The sequence below is a fragment of the Scaptodrosophila lebanonensis genome, unplaced genomic scaffold (assembly GCF_003285725.1).
Source record: "Scaptodrosophila lebanonensis strain 11010-0011.00,11010-0021.00 unplaced genomic scaffold, SlebRS2 tig00000089-arrow-pilon, whole genome shotgun sequence".
NCBI lineage: Eukaryota > Metazoa > Arthropoda > Insecta > Diptera > Drosophilidae > Scaptodrosophila > Scaptodrosophila lebanonensis.
In genome coordinates, this window is record NW_022060565.1 from 4,449,767 (window position 1) to 4,468,727 (window position 18,961).

The 18,961-nt window shown below is 39.9% G+C and overlaps 3 protein-coding genes across 7 annotated transcripts; 2 read left to right on the forward strand and 1 right to left on the reverse strand.

The window, feature by feature from the left end:
* The first annotated feature begins 2,256 nt into the window (after positions 1–2,256).
* Positions 2,257–5,562, forward strand: LOC115626983 (dopamine N-acetyltransferase). Its single transcript, XM_030522498.1, has 2 exons — positions 2,257–2,364; positions 4,812–5,562. The coding sequence occupies exon 2, from the start codon at positions 4,882–4,884 to the stop codon at positions 5,560–5,562; it is 681 nt and encodes a 226-aa protein (XP_030378358.1). The 5' UTR covers positions 2,257–2,364; positions 4,812–4,881.
* Positions 5,563–5,884: 322 nt separating this feature from the next.
* Positions 5,885–7,473, reverse strand: LOC115626834 (protein GUCD1). 2 transcript variants are annotated; one of them, XM_030522315.1, is made up of 3 exons: positions 6,951–7,473; positions 6,719–6,804; positions 5,885–6,654 (listed from the first exon to the last, which is right to left on the reverse strand). In XM_030522315.1, exons 1-3 carry the CDS (start codon positions 7,427–7,429, stop codon positions 6,551–6,553), a joined length of 669 nt encoding a protein of 222 aa, XP_030378175.1. In that variant the 5' UTR covers positions 7,430–7,473; the 3' UTR covers positions 5,885–6,550. The 2 variants fall into 2 exon arrangements, with proteins under 2 accessions (XP_030378175.1, XP_030378174.1); XM_030522314.1 differs by having other exon boundaries at positions 6,719–6,864.
* A 409-nt stretch (positions 7,474–7,882) lies between these two features.
* Positions 7,883–16,071, forward strand: LOC115626808. 4 transcript variants are annotated; one of them, XM_030522280.1, is made up of 8 exons: positions 7,883–8,176; positions 9,541–10,044; positions 10,373–10,557; positions 12,804–12,983; positions 13,133–13,985; positions 14,147–14,589; positions 14,661–14,988; positions 15,053–16,071. In XM_030522280.1, the coding sequence occupies exons 2-8, from the start codon at positions 9,930–9,932 to the stop codon at positions 15,628–15,630; spliced, it is 2,682 nt and encodes an 893-aa protein (XP_030378140.1). In that variant the 5' UTR covers positions 7,883–8,176; positions 9,541–9,929; the 3' UTR covers positions 15,631–16,071. The 4 variants fall into 4 exon arrangements, with proteins under 4 accessions (XP_030378140.1, XP_030378139.1, XP_030378141.1 ...); XM_030522279.1 differs by having other exon boundaries at positions 7,884–8,140; XM_030522281.1 differs by having other exon boundaries at positions 7,884–8,060.
* Positions 16,072–18,961: the final 2,890 nt, after the last annotated feature.

An 18,961-nucleotide genomic window follows, 5' to 3' on the forward strand; every position in this document is an offset into this window, starting at 1 on the left:
TTTACAAAAAACTTGTAAAAACTACATAGTCCGAACCAAGAGCTTACTGCGAACAAATTTTCTGGCTCAACATATTCCTAAAAAAACGATTACAATTCTGGACTTAAACGATTTTTATTTTTAGAAAAACATTTGGAAGATATTCAATAAAAGAAAGAAAATATAAAATAAAAAATTAAAATACCAAAAATCGGCACATTCTATTTAATAACTTAAATGCATAACATTATGAATATTTAGAGCTTAATCATAATAATGTAATTATTTAAAGAGGCCTAAAACATATAGTACATATGTTCAATTCAATTTTGCACATTAAATGCCAATAACGGCGTTCAACTCTACTGGTTTACTGGTGTGGCTTTATTCTTTTATCGTTTCTTATTTTCCGATGGAATTTATTCATTTGTCTGCTCCTGCTGCGATGGCATTCAACTTCAAAACGCCTGTAAGCAGGAGATTACCCCCAATTCGGGCCCAAAAGCAACCTGGCAACGCGCCTGATTTCGCCTGTTGCTGCGCCATAATACACATTTTGGCAAGGCCAGCGGCAAGACCCTTGTGGCTGTCACATGCATATTCTTATATACTTACTATGTACAAATGTACATACATATGTATGTAAATATACTCGTGTATTGTTGTTATTTGTGTGTATATGGGTCACCCCATATCGGCTAGTCTAGGGCGCTTGCACACTCGACACGTCGGTAAGCGAAAAAGTCGAAAATTGTGTGTACACAGAACAAACATTTCAACATATACATACATACATACATATGTACATGCATACGTACATACATAAATAAAATCAAAAGTGGGAATCAACAGTTGAAGCCGTTGCTATGCCGCAGCCCCCGCTTGGGCGCCATTAAATACTCGCTCGCCTATGTAAGTGCGCTCTCTCCTGCTCTCTAATGCGAAAACATTTGTATTTGCCAGAAGTCATGGTCAGGCAATCACTCACTCACTCACTCATTGTCTCACTTGCAAGCTCACCGACTCGCTCGCGCACGCACACACTCACACACACATATATACACGCACGCACGTAGTTCAGTCACTCAGTCAAGTGCCGCTCGTCGCACGCATCCTGTCAACGAAAAAATGGCGCGCCCCCAATGATGCGCCCCCTTTGTTTCTGGCAATAGCAGCGAAACGAAAGCGAAAACGAAAACGATGAAGAGCAAATGCCGAAGCGTTCAAAAGCAGCGGCGCAGGGTGCCACATACGCATACTAGAGGGGATACTAAAGTCCAAAAAAGGTTTGCAATTCTCCTTAAAAGCATTTCAAAGCATTCTTCTGAAAATACATACTCCCCGAATACACATAATCAGGATTGTTCTCAGGATTGTTCTCTCAAAAGCTTGATATTTCCTTTACTTATAGTAAATCCAATGCTATTGAAGGAGTTTTAGAAAAATGCACTTAATTAGGGAACATTTGTGCTTTTCTTCAAATTTTATCGAATTAGTAAAGAAGGATGTACCTCCTGTACGTTTAGTTCCCAACTTTATTCTCACCATATGAAATTTAATAGAAAACATTTGTTAAATCTGATTCAAAGAAAACCAACATAAAGCCAGCTGTAGAACTTAATCGAAGCTAGTAAGTCGGAATTGAGAACAGAGTTGAAACCTCTGTCGATCGCTTTTGATTTCGTACAACAAAGGTTTCAGACTTTCGAATACAATCAGTTTTGAAACACAAATAACTGTCGGTGAATAGTATATGGAAGAAATAATAATTCCCTTTTGTATAATTTGTCCCTTTTTTATTCCTGTGTAACAAAACAAATCCATGCATTCACACCCTCGTCCGAAATCCATGTTTAGCGAAGCAGCTGCGTTTTTCAAAGCTATCCTATAATTTCATTTTAGAGTACTATATTATACTTAAGAGGCTGGCAAAGTTATTTTCTATTGATATACATATATTTGCAGTTTACAAATGATTTAATTTAGTAATGAAATCAACATTTGTATGTTAGATTTGTATTTTTTCCTTCCAACTACGTTGGTGCAAGAAATGAACCCCCTGGCCTACGCCACTGGCAACTTTTTCTCGCACTTCCTCTTTGCTGTGTGTGGCTGCGTGTGTGCGTGCCAGGACTCGCTTAACTAGGATGCTGCTGGTGCTGATGCTGATGCTGTTGCTGCCGTGACTCCCAGCAAGCCGTGGCCGTCGCAGTTGGCTTTCGCAGCGCCTGCAAGTAAGTTATAAATTTTGTGCTGCGGCTCGCCGTGCAACAGTTCCGAACGAAACAAAGACGCAAATCGAGCCACAAAACGAGAAGCGAGGCTGGAAAGCAGGTCAGGAATAGCAACAGCAACAGCAACAAAGCAATACTGGCCAAGTGAAAAGTGAGTAATTGATAGAATTTGAAAGGTGTAATGCCGTCCGATTCCGATTTCAATTGCTCCAAAAGCAGCGCCAGCAATCAAAATGTCATCATCAAGCACTTGTCATCGTCGCTGACACTGGCCACATAGAGCAGTTGTGGGGGTGGGTTGGGGGCGTTAGGGGTGGGGTAGGAGTAGGAGCAGGAGCAGGATGTTTGAGTGGAGTAAAAGTGGGAGTGTTCTCTGAAATGCTCTGCAGTTAAGCGCCGTAAATGTTGAGGATAATGCGATTGTAATCGGAGCAGCGAACAGCATTCGAGGAGTGCATAATTGCCGAGTGAGAGTGCGGGTGTAAGTGGGGGGTGTGAGTGCTTAAGACCTCGAGTGCTTTTTAATTCGATTATCAGACATAAAAGTATAAATGCTATCGACGCTAACACAATTATAATCACAAATATATAGAAGATTTAATTACAGGTTTCAGTGCTAAACTAAATTAATTATACACGACTTAACCTCTATAGTCGAGCAATTTATAAACACTCTATATAGTATATTTGAAATGCCAAACCGACGATATCCTTTTCATGCCAAAAAAAAAACATATATTTTATGACGCGGGAATTTTGAAAATGCCGTACAAATATTCAGCGCTTTCTTTTTTTAAACTCTCCAGACAACTATATTTTTTAAACTGCAAGTTCCAAAATTAAATACATTCTCAAACCCATTCTCTAAAATCTATTTAGTTTTATAATTAACAAAACAATACATGAAAGGCTCAGTTCAAGAACAAATCTATTTCCATTTTGTTATAATTTTTAATTCCAAAATTGGTGTCGATATTGTAATGAACAAGAATATTTCTGCTAGCTAGAGCGCATTTTTGCACAAATCCATCCTATGGAAGTTATGCAAAATAATTATATGGTTTTATAGAAAACATCTAAAGGGATAGGACAATTGTTGTGTTCCTAGCTGAAATCAGTTGAGATTTCTTCATCTTCATTCGGGCGGATGAACCGACTAATTCGCCTCATTTCGCCTGATTTCAAATGTACCTATAACATAAGGTAGACCATACCTCCTTCACCGTCTTGATTTTTATGCCCTGTACCCAAAGGGTACAAGGGTATATTAGTTTTGTGCGAGTGTACATGTAACACAGTATATATATTCTTGATCAGCATGACAAGCCGAGTCGATATAGCCATGTCCGTCTGTCCGTCTGTCTGTCCGTCTGTCTGTCTGTATGAACGCAAGGATCTCAGAAAGTATAAGAGCTAGAATAACTAAACTTGGTATCTAGATTCTCCTGAGCCCGAGAAAGGACGAGTTTGTTCATTTTTCCCGATGCACCCCCCCACTCCCCCCCCCCCTATTCAAGATTATCTATAACTCCCGTAATTCTTGGAATTTGAAACTAAAATTGGTTGACACATTCAGTTACTGATTATATATCCGTATACCAAGTTTCATTATGATAGGTTGATCTTCTGAACTTTCTTTCTAGAAAGTTATAGCCATATAACCAGGCCCAATGCACACATACATACATATGTACAAGTACACCAACACGAATAGACACGATTGTGATGTAAATGTAAATGTATGTATGCATGTATGGAATATTTTATATTTACATTAATTAATTAATTAAATTTAATTAATTAAATAATTAAATTTAATTTTTTTTTTTATGGGGTGGTACAGGGTATTTAAGAGTTGAGCCTGCTCGACTTTAGCATTCCTTTCTTGTTTATTAGTAAAAATTTATACATACCAAAAAAACCGTTTGGCTATAAAGAGTGCATCTTAATAAAAACTCTTGTGCCGTATTATCCTGCCTTTTGCTATGAAACTAGATAGTAGACGAGAAAACATGAAGTAAGGAATTTAATTTTAATTAATCCTAATACTCCATGTTTGTGTGTTTATTTTGATATACCCGCATATTTGTATATTAATGATTTGTGCTACGATGCCGCACCATATTCTCAAGTCAATATAGCTGCCATGGGAACGATTGCAACAACAAAGTTCATTTTAGTTGAATGCCTGTAGCGGGGAAAAGGATGTGGTGTGCAGGGTATTCAGAATCAGAATAAAATTATACTCGTTGTTTCCAAATGCACAAATACAGTAAGTTTTATACGTAAACAATTTTTAAAATTATTAACTGGCGCCTTAATAAAGGAAGAGTCCAGTCAATGGTCCAACTTTATTGTTTACTGTTCGATTTTTCATCCCGGGCTCGCTAATTTAGGCTCGTCGTGATAAATGTTTGTCTCCAGATTATTAAAAACTACTATTGGCAAAATAGCTTTTGGCTCTGCAACTTTCTAGCGGAAAAAAACACTAATTTGTTGTTATTGTTTTCGTATTCTGTATTTTTTTGAGGCTCCCAGAGATTTGTCTGCATCTCTGCGAGAATATTTAAAATCAACTTATATTTGAAATACCCACAGACAACGTCCATTCAGTCAATCGTCCTGCAACGCAGCAACCAGCCACAATTTAAATAACTAACGCACCAATATGGAGTACAAACTGATACCCGCTGACCGCTATGACGATGTCATCGACCATTTGCGAAACACATTCTTCGCGGACGAGCCACTGAACAAGGCTGCTGGGCTGTGCCGACCTGGCGTGGGCAACCGAGAGCTGGAACACCACAGTCTGGAGACGCTGTCGGACGGGCTAAGTCTGATGGCTATTGACGAGGATGGACGTATTGCGGGCGTCATTCTCAATGGAATCCTGCGGCCGGGTGATACGGAGCGGGCGCTCGCCCAATTGGAACTGAGCAGTGACGACAACTTTAAGAAAATTTTCGAGCTGCTCTACACTCACGGCCTGCAGAGTAAGCTGTTCTCCCGCTTCGGTGTCGATCGAGCCTTTGATGTGCGAATCCTGTCCGTGGACGCTCGATTTCGTGGTCAGGGCATTGCCAAGGAGCTGGTGCGGCGCAGTGAGCGCGTAGCTCGGGATTGTGGTTTCCCTATAATGAAGGCTGATGCCACGGGCATTTTCTCGCAGAAAATTCTACGCTCCAACGGATTTGAAATGCTCAGCGAGCAGCTCTATGGAAAGTACACCGATGCTCAGGGTCAAATTATTTTGCCCGTGGAGGCACCTCATATTAAATTGCAGTTGCTGTACAAGAGGCTCGACGAAAATGAGGCGGATACTGAAGCCGAATTAGCGCAGCAATAAACTTGCAGCGCCATAAGAAATATCATATAAATATACAGGCCTGTTCCAAAGCCCGTGTCCGTTTTAAATCTGTCGAAATGGAATTCGTTGGTGTCCCTAATTGTACAAACATTGTACTTAGTATTGTTTTTAACTCCATTTCCGTTGGTAAAAATTCGATAGAATTTGAAATTTGAAATAACGAGTATGTACATTTGTTTTTTCCACATATGTTGGTTTATTATTTAGTATTTCTAGACATTTAGTTTTTAGATCACTTTTAAATAGATTCGATACATAAATGATAATGTAACGAAATGTTTAAGTTAACAATTGCAAAATATTTGTAACAGACCTGATATATTTGTATTTCAAGCCATTAATATTTGAACGGGAGTATTTTTTTTACCATTAATAGCATACGATAATACACGACACATAAACTCTACTCTTATATACATATATTTATAAAGAACAAGGTACTTTGTAGTTGGACAAATTGTCTCTAAATGCAGCACACACACACACATACATAAATACATATGCGACTAAAAACAAATTGGTTGTTTAGTTATGGGGGACCAAAGAGTTTAGGCTCATTACCTAAACTACATGCACACTACACACTTACAGATGCTCGTTAAATGTGTGTGTGAGTGTGTGTGTATGTGTGCTGCTTACAATAAATAAATGTACGTTTGTTATCCTAAATAAAATATTAACAAATTATTGCGCCAGACATTGGCCGTCAAAGTTAACTTAAATATACACAAGTATGTGTGTACCTTATTTTAAAAAAACTAAATAATTGCATGTTACACAGACAGAGTTTACAATAAAATGCCAAAGCAATTGTTTAAAGCGAACAATGCAGGTACAAGCAACTGCAGCTATGTTGTATCACTGGATTAACTGCGCTCTATTTAACAACTGGCAGAAGCTGCCTGGAACGTTTAAAGCAACAAATTGCTGCTGGCAGGTACAATGCTTAGATACCGCATGCTTTCATCTATTTGGTGCTGTTCTGGGGCGCGTAAATAAAAATGATGTCCTCATCTGTGCCATAGGCCTTGCGAGCCGTGTCCATGGCATCGACCAGACAACGGCAGATATCTGCAAAGAAAAGTATAAACAGTATAAGTCAACCACGGTATTTATAATTAATTCATCAACTCACGTCCGTCGTGCACTTCCGGGTTGTGATAGTAGAGCTTTTTGGCGTTCAAATCATATCCGCAGAGGACGACATAATGGCCCGCATACCTTTTGTTGACAGGTGTGGGCATGCGTGTATTTTGGGCGATACAAGACACATGAAAACAACTTGATAATGACAGCAGTTAGTAGTAGAGGAAAAGAGCCCAACACCCGGAGCAAGCCCAAGGGATTGCATCAACAACAACGCTTACCCAAATTTCTCGAGAACATTTCGCTTGCATATCTCGCAAGTGAGGAGAGAGGCATTTGTCAGTAATATCACGGGACCGTGTGTGGCCAAGTGCTTTAGTATCACTTGCATGTCCACCGTCCTTTGCTCCACGCGCAACCCATGCGCTTTGGCATCCTTGAACTTGCGCGTCACACGTTTTTCGTCATTGTCAATGATTTTCGAGTAGTATGAGTGCTGCGTGTAATTGGGATCGATGCCCAAGGTTTTCGTATAGTATTCGTGACGCACTTGAAAACGCAGCAGCGTATAGCACAGATCAATAGTCCATGTGCTAGAACCGAAGCCTTCCTCCTTGCAGATTTGTTCAAAGTTGGTCAGCATTTGCTCTCGCTGTGCCGTCGACAATATCATGATTATGCAGGAGAGGCCACAATCCCAGTTATACCGCTGCTGGTAGTGCGTTAAATTGTAATGCTTAGCTTGTGGCAGACCGTTCATATTTCAGATTAACCGGCTATGAAAGGAGCAGCAGACACCACAAAAAAAAAACACAACAAAAGCTATACACAGCTGGAACAGCAGCTAGTGATGGACGAAACTTGTAGTCGGTACAAAAACGTCCCGATGGCTAATTTTTCCACACAGTGCTGGTAAATGTCAATTTTTTTGAAGCCTAAAAGTATGCTCATGTATTTATAAAGATGTCCACTTAATTAAAACAGCATTCTTACAAATGAATGCTTGAATTTAAATATAAAACAAAAAGTAAACACTTTTATATCAATATTAATGTAAGCATATTTAATTTAAAGCGATCATTCATTATTATTCATGCATGCAAAAAAAGTGTTTAGTAGTGTTTAATCACTGCGTAGTCCGGGATTTTCTAGCACTTTTTATTGAGTAACATTTAATAATAAAGTGTTCATCTCTAATAAAGTGGTGCGCAAGGGGCATGGATATGAGGCAGTCGCGTAGTATTACCCGCGCATGCAAACTTTTATTTTACTTTATTTTCGCGTAATCTGTGGTCCAGCTGCCGCCATCAGAATCGAGTAACGGTCATCCGCTCGGTCTGTTGTCACCCAAACGATTCCAAAGACAATCGAATTACCGATTCTGGCATCCAGTTGAGTGTGCACGTTTCAGTTTGTGATACGGTTGTGTGTGTTTATTTCTAATGCGTGTTAGTGGTATCCTGCAGCACCAGTGAGTTCATCACAGTAACCATAAATTTGCACATATGTATGTATGAATGGATATATACATAGAAAAATTGTATTTGGGTCAAACCTACATACCATATACATACATATGTATACCTACATGTGCCATGTGTGTCTACTTGTACATATCTATGCATGTGGCTATCTGCAGTGAAACACAAACAAGCAGGCAGGCGTACGTTTATCCCATTTAAATTCGTGCATACGTATGTATGTATGTACATACATACATACATCATGTTTGTTGTTCTCTTTTATACATAGATATGTACATATGTATATTTATACGTATATACATACATATACCTATGTCGCTCCTTAATTTTCGACTTTATTTTGTTTTTGGACGCACGCGCGTCTTTGTCTATGGGATTGATGTTGATGTTGTTCGCTCTGCTCGTGTGCCGGCGGCGCAGCTAATTCGATTTATTTATAAATTTTTATACACAAAAACAAATGTTTAAATTTTGCTTAAACAAAACCAGCAGCAGCATTCACTGTATTGTCAATGTTAGCATCAGCAAACACCCAAATGCAACAACGAAATGCAAAATACTATGCGTTGCGTGAATTTATATATACATATGTATATGTACATATGTAGATATATGAACATCGATGCATACATACATACATATCCATCCATATGAGTGTGACCTTCGTTGATCGAACCACTGGTCCATCCAATTCATTGACGGACTTTCCAATCACAGCACAGCAATAACAACAGCAACAACAACAAAGCAGTACCCTGCCTATCATGCTGGCCAAACAGAAAGCTTTTAAGCCCATTTACCTTATGTTTATAATGCAATTAATCCCAACAATGTTACTGTTATGCACTACCCAGTGTGTCTGCATGTGTATTGCCTGTTGTTGTATTTGTATTTACCGTTGGCAGCTGTCGGCCGGTTGCCAAAGTGCATTAGTCTAAGGACGACTAAAGTAGAGAAAAAGCGCAGAAAACATTTTATTGAATTGTGCATATGTGTGTTGCATGGTGTTGTCAGTGTTATTAGTGTCGTCAGTAATTCGATTACGTCTGGACATATTGTGTGTTTTATTAAACATTGTGTATGTTCGCAATTTCTTGCTATTAAATTTCGTTTCGCGGTAAAATGAAAATGTGTGTGTTGTTTACCCAACCGCCGCCAGTTTTATTGCTAAAAACTCGTGCCACATTTTCTTTGTGTGGATATGCTGACGCCGTTCAAGTGTCTGTCGACAAATATACATAAATTCGCGACTTTAATGGATTTTTCTTCATTTGGCACGGCAATTTGCCAACGAGCACAACGAATAACAATAGCTGCTGCAACAAAAACAACAACAACCTGTGGCCTGCCACCTCACTAACGAGCTATTTTCCTTTTCGCTTTACAGTTGACAAACTAGCGACAACACCCATAACAACAACAACAACAAGAAGAAGAGCAACAACAGCTGTACTGTGTTAACCAAAGACGACGCGTCCTTCTAAATGTAAAAGCAACCAACTCTAGTCAACGAAGAGCAACAGACCAAATGAGCACCACTCAAAATAACAAGCCAGAAGGATAGCAAACAAGAAAGCAAGCAGCAAAGACCAAAAACTAGAAACTTAACAACAACAACAACAACAGCAGCAGCAACAATATTTGCAAGAGAATTAGCAACATTAAAGTAACGGCGTCCAACAATCAAACGAACGAACCAACCAAACAAGCAAGCAACGTACCAGGATCCTGAGAAGCACTCGAGAGTCACTCGAGTGCGCCGTCTCGTTAATCAAGATGCGTGTCGTGGCCATGGTTAGTGGTGGCAAGGATAGTTGCTACAACATGATGCAGTGCGTCGCCGAGGGTCACGAGATTGTCGCACTCGCCAATTTGCATCCCAAAGACAGAGGTAAGTCTTATCTAATTCGTCGAATTGAAACAACAAACAGAGAGAGCTCCAACAATTCAACTGCCTGGGCGGTTCCATTGTTGCCTGCCCCTTATCTAAATATTTGTCCCATCAATATTTACCCATCCATTTCGGCAGCAAATACATACACGTACACACATAAACATAAAAATATAATAGTAATAATAAACGCATGTCCGTGTCGTCTTAACCTATTTGTTTTGACGATGAAGCTTTAAATGTCAGCAGCACCCACGCGCTATTTTGATTTCTTCTCCATTTATTTCGTCGTTATCAACATTATCCCTCCTTCGCTTCCCATTTACAGATGAGCTAGATAGCTTCATGTATCAGACGGTCGGCCACATGGGTATTGAAATACTAGCCAGCGCCATGGGCCTGCCGCTCTATAGACGCGAAACGAAAGGCAAGAGCACACAGACAGGCAAACAGTATGTCCCCACGGATGATGATGAGGTTGAGGATCTCTATAGCTTGCTGGAGACATGCAAGGTAAGCCACAATTCGCAGTCCCCATTTAACAAATGAATGAATGGGCCCCAAGATCGAGGATATATTTAGTACTACAAAATAAATAAATTAATGAAAGTAACTCTCGAAATCTGCGGACATAAATTATGGCCATTTTCTATAGCTACCATTAAAAGAATTTATTGCAAGAATCAGACGTGGCAATAAAAATTATAGGCTAAATAAGTAGCCTTAAGCCTTTTAAGTTACTATATTTCATAAATCATAACATCATATATAGAAATATCTGCCAAATCATGTATAAGAAGAAGCAATTATTATTTGAGAAGCTATTTCGATAATGTAGGTCTTCACAAAGACGCTCATTAGTTGTTAAACCTAACTCCTACATCTTTCTCAATGGGATACTTAACACTTGGTATATTAGACGGTTGTTAGTATCTTGAAATATTTGAAAACTAGGTCGTAATTGTTAACATTTAGGGGTTGCTTGATTGAATCGAATATTGAGGTGAACTAAGAGTGGACTTCCTTATACTATTTCAAATTATTTTGCTCCAACATTTAATGACGGGCCTTTGTTTTTTTGTTCCCCATCAGCTGTTGGACGAAATTTCCCCAGCTGTTCTTCAAAATTTCGGGCTGTTTAATTTACTTTTTATAATTACTTACCCAATTATATCAGCTATTTCTTTTGTATGGCCATTATGTAGCCAATGTAATAAAACGAAAACAAAATGTAAACAGAATATAATAATAAATTATAGGCGACACGTGCACAGTGCCCGACATTCAGCTACATACATTCTATATGCACCTGCTAGATGGATATCTACGTACAAGTACACATGTATATATTATATTCGCTTATAGACAGACATAGTCAGTCTGTCAGTCAATCGATATGACGTCGCGCACTCGCCTCTGAGATTAAGAGCTGCGATTAAATGCCTGATTGCCGGCGTTTGTTTTCATAATTCAGTTCGCTTGTTTGTTATTTTTCCTTAACGGCGGACGGAAAGACTGCCAAAGATGCCTGCAATAATGCAGTTTTTATAGTTGTAGTTTTGACTTTGATGTGAATTGAACATTTACATGTTTATTCTATATTGGTCTCCGAACAATAGGTGCACATGCATCCATGAATGTATGTATGTAGCTATGGGGCTTGCACTCGATAAAATCCTTGAAAATGTACTGTCAGAGACGCAACAATAGTGTGTTGTGGCTGCGAATCGCTCTCTATAATGGAAACCCAACAACGAGGAAATTTGAATTCTGATTCCTTATCTTATCAATAGAAATACAACGCCCTCGTCGTCCCATTGTCGACGTTGGTGTCTCAACCAGGCCGAAGCACGCGATCCAGGAACACGTTTTTGTAGAAATGATGATTTAATTAACGATTATTAGCGCGCTGTTCAAACGTACCTTTGTCGAATTATATAGTCGAAATGTGTTTATTGAGGGATTTTTATATCCTCTAACCGAATGTAAAGTGAAAAACTATGCAGAAGGACTCCATTATATAGTTTCTACTATATGGATATATATATATATAAAACATAACAGCTAGGGACACCAAACTAATTAATCATAAAAGTATATAGCTTTTTTTTGCTTATTAATATATATGTATGTATATTCCGAAAATCTGGTGATTATGAGCTTTGTAGCGTGCCTCATTATGATTTAAAGTTTAATCAAAATCGGCTCACCATATCACAAAGGCAATAGGAACGACCAAGTGAGTTAAGGAAAAGAGTTACGAGGTTTCCGAAAAATCTATTTATTTATGTCAACAAACATTGATTGTCGACATAGGAGAAAAATATTTAAAAACTATATTAAGCATCTTATAAGCTAGCAAATCCTAAGAAGGAGAAATCTAATAAAATTACGATAATATCTAATTAACGCCACTGACCCGGTGGGGAAATACAATGTGCCCTTCGGCTAGCAATTCCGGCATCCTGCTCACCATTTTGCAATGGAGTATGTTATAGTTAGTTATCAAAATGTAAATATAAAGATCACTAAAATGAAAAAAATTAATAAAAATGGAAATCATAAAAGTTACATCACTATCTATCTATCTAATCAAAATGAACCTTGTGCTTAAACTCAATTTGTTAGCAAATTCGTTAATCTATTTTCGGAACTACATGTTATTACCTAAACTTCAACAGCTGGAATCACTCTAAACACACTCTTTATAGCAATTACTATCATTATCTTAACTAATTTCCAATCCCCATTGCTTACAGCACGAAATGCATGTGGAGGCTGTGGCCGTTGGCGCTATACTCTCAGATTACCAGAGGGTGCGTGTGGAGAATGTGTGCAGTCGCCTCAACCTGATATCCTTGGCCTACTTATGGAGGAGAGATCAGACTGAACTATTGCAGGAGATGATCGACTGCCAGGTGCATGCTATCATTATTAAGGTGAGAAGGAAAAGTGATCTCTTTAAACTCTAATATATTGATAATAACAGGGAAGGTCAGTTCCCTTGAGTTAGAAAAAAGGTTTCAAATGATTGTCCAATTCCAGAAATTGTATTTTAAAAGTAGCGACTAACTAGAATATCTTGCAGGTCGCCGCCCTGGGCTTGGTGCCGGATCGCCATCTTGGGAAATCGCTGCGCGAGATACAGCCCCATCTGCTGAAGATGCGGGACAAGTACGGGTTGAATGTGTGCGGGGAAGGCGGAGAGTACGAGACCTTCACGCTGGACTGTCCACTTTTTAAGCAGCGCATTCAAGTGGAGGACATTCAGACGATCATTAGCAGTGCCGATCCCATCTGCCCCGTGGGCTACATAAATTTCACCAAACTGACACTACAGCCTAAGGAGCCCAGCACCGGCGGCGATGTGGTGTTCGTTAAGAAATCTCTAGACTACATCAGTGACCTCAACGAGTCCACCTACAGTGATCTGAGTGATCCGGACTTCAGCGAGACCGAGCTGGAGCTCATCGAGAAGGAGACACGGTTGCGTGAGTCGCTCAGCCAGAACGAGTTGATCTCGCGCAGCAACTCGTTCGGCCGCCACCTGGCCACGTCGTCGTCCTCGCCCATACCAATCGTGACGAAGAGCGCCAGTGTCGACGAGCCCATACCGACAGCCGCGGCCTCTAGCGCCTCCCTCTTGCTTGCGGCGGCTCCCACCTCGACCTCAGCCGCGGCCTTGGGCAGCGCCCTGCAGGCGGGCAGCTTTGGCAGTTCACGGCCCCTGGGCACCAGCACGGCTGCGGTTTGCGGCTCGCTGTCGCTGGCCATCTCCTCGATTGGGCTGAGCACAACGACGTGCAACAATGCAGGTGTGGCAACGGGCACCACGCAACCACCCAGTCCAATGAAGTACGAACGCGAATTCCGTCCACTAGCAAACCAGGCCATGGCAGCCATCAATGCCAAGGGCTGGATGTGGGTGGCGGGCATACAGGGTGAGTGCCAAACAGGTCTTCAAATATATAGGCCAGCTGACTTTTCGTCCTTTCCACACCTCCCAAAACATTTTGAGTCCCCGGCGCCGGATGTTTGGTTTGGTTCAAAGACTACGTATTTACAAGTTATATATATTTTTTATAATGCTGTGTCATGATAGGCTGTGCCGCCACCATGGAGGAGGGCATGCAGCTGGCGCTGGACACACTGCGCCAACTGGCATGCGCTCATGGATACGAGCTCCAGGATTACTGCTACATAACACTCTACGTGCGCTCCATAGCCGAATATCCGTCGCTCAATCGCATTTACAGCGACAACTTTGACTTCCACAATCCTCCAACGCGTGTCTGTGTTGAGTGCCCCTTGCCGGACGATTGTCAGGTGGTGATGGAGGCGATTGCCTATCGCTCGAATTTGGCGCGTGCGCGTCGCGCTACGCTAGAGGCAACGGCTTTGGCCCAGACGCAGACACCAGTGGAGGAGCTGGAGATTCATGAGGAGCCAGCAGGGCTGGCCAATGGGAAGAGGAACACAATGCATGTGCAGGGCATCTCGCATTGGGCGCCAGCCAACATTGGGCCCTACAGCCAGTCGACAAGGGTGAGCGTTCTAGCCAGCAATCCCCAAATCCCCCTCTTGCAAGCTTCAACTTGCCCACTTGCTGCCCACAGATCGGCGACATCACGTACATCTCCGGCCAGATTGCGCTTGTGCCCGGCAGCATGACAATCATTGAGGGCGGCATCCGTCCGCAGTGTAAGTTGACCCTTCGGCACATCAGCCGCATTGCCAAGGCCATGAATGCACAGGGTCAGCTGCGGGATGTTGTCCACGGCATCTGCTTTGTCACGCATCCGGCCTTCATTGCCGAGGCGCGTCGCCAATGGGAGCGTCGCACCACCAATGCCATCATGGACTACATTGTGCTGCCGGCGTTGCCGCGCGAAGCGCTGGTAGAGTGGCAGGTGTGGGCGCATACGCACAACGACCGCTTTGATTGTGAGTGGGCGCAATCCCTGAGCCTTCCTGTACTATATTCACATCCTTCCCACTCTTTCCGCAGATGAGGAAACCGGCTGTTCGGTGAGCGACTACACGATTTCTATACGTCGACGCTGGAACTATGAGAACAATTGTGCAGCTATCGTCTGCTATGTGTCCACCGGACTTGCCTCTTCGACTACACAACTGACGCATCTAAGCGATGACATTCTGGGCAACCATTGCCGATTGGCGCAGAGCGTTAACTCTGAGCATCTGGATGAAATACTTACCTACATTGTCAACCGTTTGCTTAAAGACTATCCCATTACTAGAAGGCGCGATGCTGAGCTCCCCAATACTTCCGCCAATACCAGCGGCAATGCGAATGCCAACACGAACGCATCTCCCCCAGCGCCTACGTTATCCACGGGAGGCGTTGGCGCTGGTGACCAGCAGCCGAACAGCTTGCCAGCCATACACCTGAAGCTCTTCTATCAAGTGAATGCGGCACCATCCGTAGAGCTGCTGCAGCAGGCGCTGAACGATTTTCGCCACAAGTGCCAGGAGACGGCGTGCATAGTGTACACTGTGCTGCCGGCGTGCAGTCTACACAACTTCAGTACTTTCCTCTCTATTTGCGGAGTGCGGCACGAGTAGTAACTGAACGAGGGTGGAATCTCTAATCGCCATTGCCGCTGCCGCTGCCACTGCAACCACAAATGAAGCGAGGACTGCTTGCTATCTTGCTTGCTCGCTCGGTCACTCGCTCGCACTTTCTTTGTTGATATTGTTAACTAGCCCATGTATATCTACATATTATGTATCTACACCATATACAAATTTCTAAATGCTATAACATTTTTCTTTCTTTTCGGACCAACACTTTAAGCAGAAGCAGAAGATTAATATGATGATGATAGTGAGAAGAAAGGCAAGAAAAACTTTTGCAACTAATGTGTTTCAAGCGCAATATATAACAAAAACAAAATGCAAACAAACAAACTATTGTACAAGCAGAATTTAACGCAACTTTATAAGCAATTTTATGCACTCTCTACACTCTTTAACTATTAAAACGTTAACGTGAATGCAAACGTACACAATTGTAATTGTTACTTTTTCGATGTGTTTTCTTTTGCTGCTCACATTTAGTTTTGTACAGCGAGACCTTGTGCTGGGTTCTGACAGCGCTTAGCCACTTTTTGACCAACCTACAAAGCCACAGACGTACTATATACAAATACAAACAAATATTAGATACATCCATACGATTATACACAAAAAAGATGTTAGATATAATATGCATATATACAAATTGTGCAGCACTATTTATCCTTAAAAACAGGGACCGTACAAAAACCAAAACTGGTTTTCAAACCATTTATTGTAAAACTTCAGTTTGTTTGTTGACGCGTCGATTGATTTTAAGTGCAAGCTTGGATGTTCCATAAAAAGGCAAATTAATTTACAAAATTAGTTGACTATTTTTTATAAACCTTGAAAAGACTATTCAAAATTCAATTTCTACAAATTGTGATTTTAAACATTGGTTAAGCTTCATTATTTATTTGTTTAAGCAATACTCAACAAAAATTTTAAGTTCTAACATTGTTATTTTCGGTCCCTGTTCAAAAGAAAATTAATGAAAAAATATGGAAAAACCAAACAAGTTGTTCTTTAAAGTCGTTTTAGCTTTAAATATTTATAGATACATACAATGCATACGTATGTATATAAAAAAGAAGAAAAAAAAGATGTCTGCCCAAATAACTGGTAATCGGGCCACGTTAACAATACTTTATTATGTAATTATGTATAATAATGATTAAAAACAAAAAAGAAATGAAAACACTTGCCTGAAAACAAAGCGCCATACATTTTTTTACATACACGCGCACTTTATAAATACTTATATACACAAACTATATGTATATAACATTTTTGGCATGCCCTAATATACATACATGTATACATGTAAACATGTATTCTACATATATACATAAGGCAAAATTTTTTCATATGCATACCTATGTATGTACATACACTTTATGCTTAATGATGGCATGATTTAACGCATTTGAGTTATGGCCAAGAATCGTCATAAACAAATGGCTAATAGATCCGAAAATGGTTCGCCATTTTATTTATGTGTGCTATCACAGGCAACTTAATAAATGTCCTAGCAGTTGCAATCGTGATGGCGAGCAGACAGATCATTTATTATAATTGTAATTATTGAAGAGTTATGAAAATGTTATGTAAGAAGGCGTTGAACGTTGCATTTGAAAATGACAAGAACGTTAAGGATGCTGTTACAAAAAAAAAAAAAAAAAAAAATACACACATTATATTGATTGAACGTCATTAAAAAATCCAATATTTGTTTGTTTTATTCTCGCTATTTATTTAAAAAATTTACAGATGTTTTGCTTGGATTGTAAAGAACATCTAAAAACCTGAAGAAAAAAAACGAAGGGCATACTAGAAAGTCTACAGCTTCGCAAATAGTTCGTAATAATAGTATTTTACAAATATACTTTGAAGAGTAAATCCCAAAGTAGAGATTTGTTGTAGTCAAAAAGTACACTTAAGTATAGATTTTCAATTAATTTTAATTGAACTAACATAATTTTCATGACATACTTGTAACAGTCGCAGGCTTGCGTGGAAGCTATTTGCCACTCTGAGTATGCAAGAGTCGAGCTTAAAACCTGGGATCGGACCAAGACATGTATCCAAAGGGTAAAAATGGTGCATTAGGTTTGTTCAAATGTATTTAACAGGCTGAAGGCAGCATTTCCGACCCCATAATACACATTCTTAAAAAGCTTGAAAAAACAAATGGATCTGGCCTTTACCGTCTCTCTCTAGAGGACCGCCTAGATTATAGAATCGCCTGAGTCCACATTGAATAAACATGATGTGTAGGATCTCTCGTATGTTCTAGAGAATAGGAATATTTTGGTCTCCCCCACCTTCCATTCACTGCTCTACAATTTTGGTTATAATGGTCCGAATTCTACAGCCATCTAAACTTAATATTGCAAACGTTATCTGTGCTCCATCTTCCATTGATTAACTCGTAAGTAATTAGCACAAAAAAAAAAACAGTTCTACGCCCCCATGCTATAGCAGCAGTTTCGTTCATCTTCCTTTTGTTTCTACTATAAGCGCGTATGGCACAGAGGTGAAAGTTTTATATTATCAGTCTTGTTTAACTGTAACATTCTATATTGTTTTGGTTTTTAAGAAATTGTTCTCAACCAAATAAAGTTATGCCTTAGAATGGTAGAATAGGATCAAGTAAGAATTGCAACATACATATGTACATATGTAAATATTTGTGAAATACATAAGTATGTTGATGCACTAAGGCATTGAAAAGACAACATTTTTTAATTGGTCAATGTAATTTGCTAATATATTGAAAAATTAAAGACTTTAACTCAATACATATAATTTGCTTTATTTTAGTTGGGACTAGTTGTTTGTTAACTAAAATATCATTTGTTTTATTTAATATTTTGAAAATTTTGCATCTGGCAATTACGAGAAGTTATTAATTAGGAAGTGGTTAATAACATTATTAAACGTATATGTACAGTTATTAATTTCCTAAAACTATTTTAATTTAGTTTTAATTTCAATAAAAACAACTTTTAATGCCCAGAGTTGCAACCACGTCAGTGCTTAAATTGTGCACACGCATTTTCACTATAAATTGCACGCTCACATATCATAATAAACAAAAACAAAACCAACTTGACGTGTCTGCATAGGCGCTTATCGCCAAATGTTTGAAACAAACACAAAATATTTCGTAATTTCTCAGCGTACTCTCGACAACATTGGCGAACTTTCCAGTGCGCACCAATCAGAAAACAAGACAAAGCCTCACAAAAGCCAATCAGAATTGCAGCAGCCACTGACGTGTCGTACACGTCAGAGCATAACTACGGCGTTCAGTTGAATAAATAGCCGGCGTCTT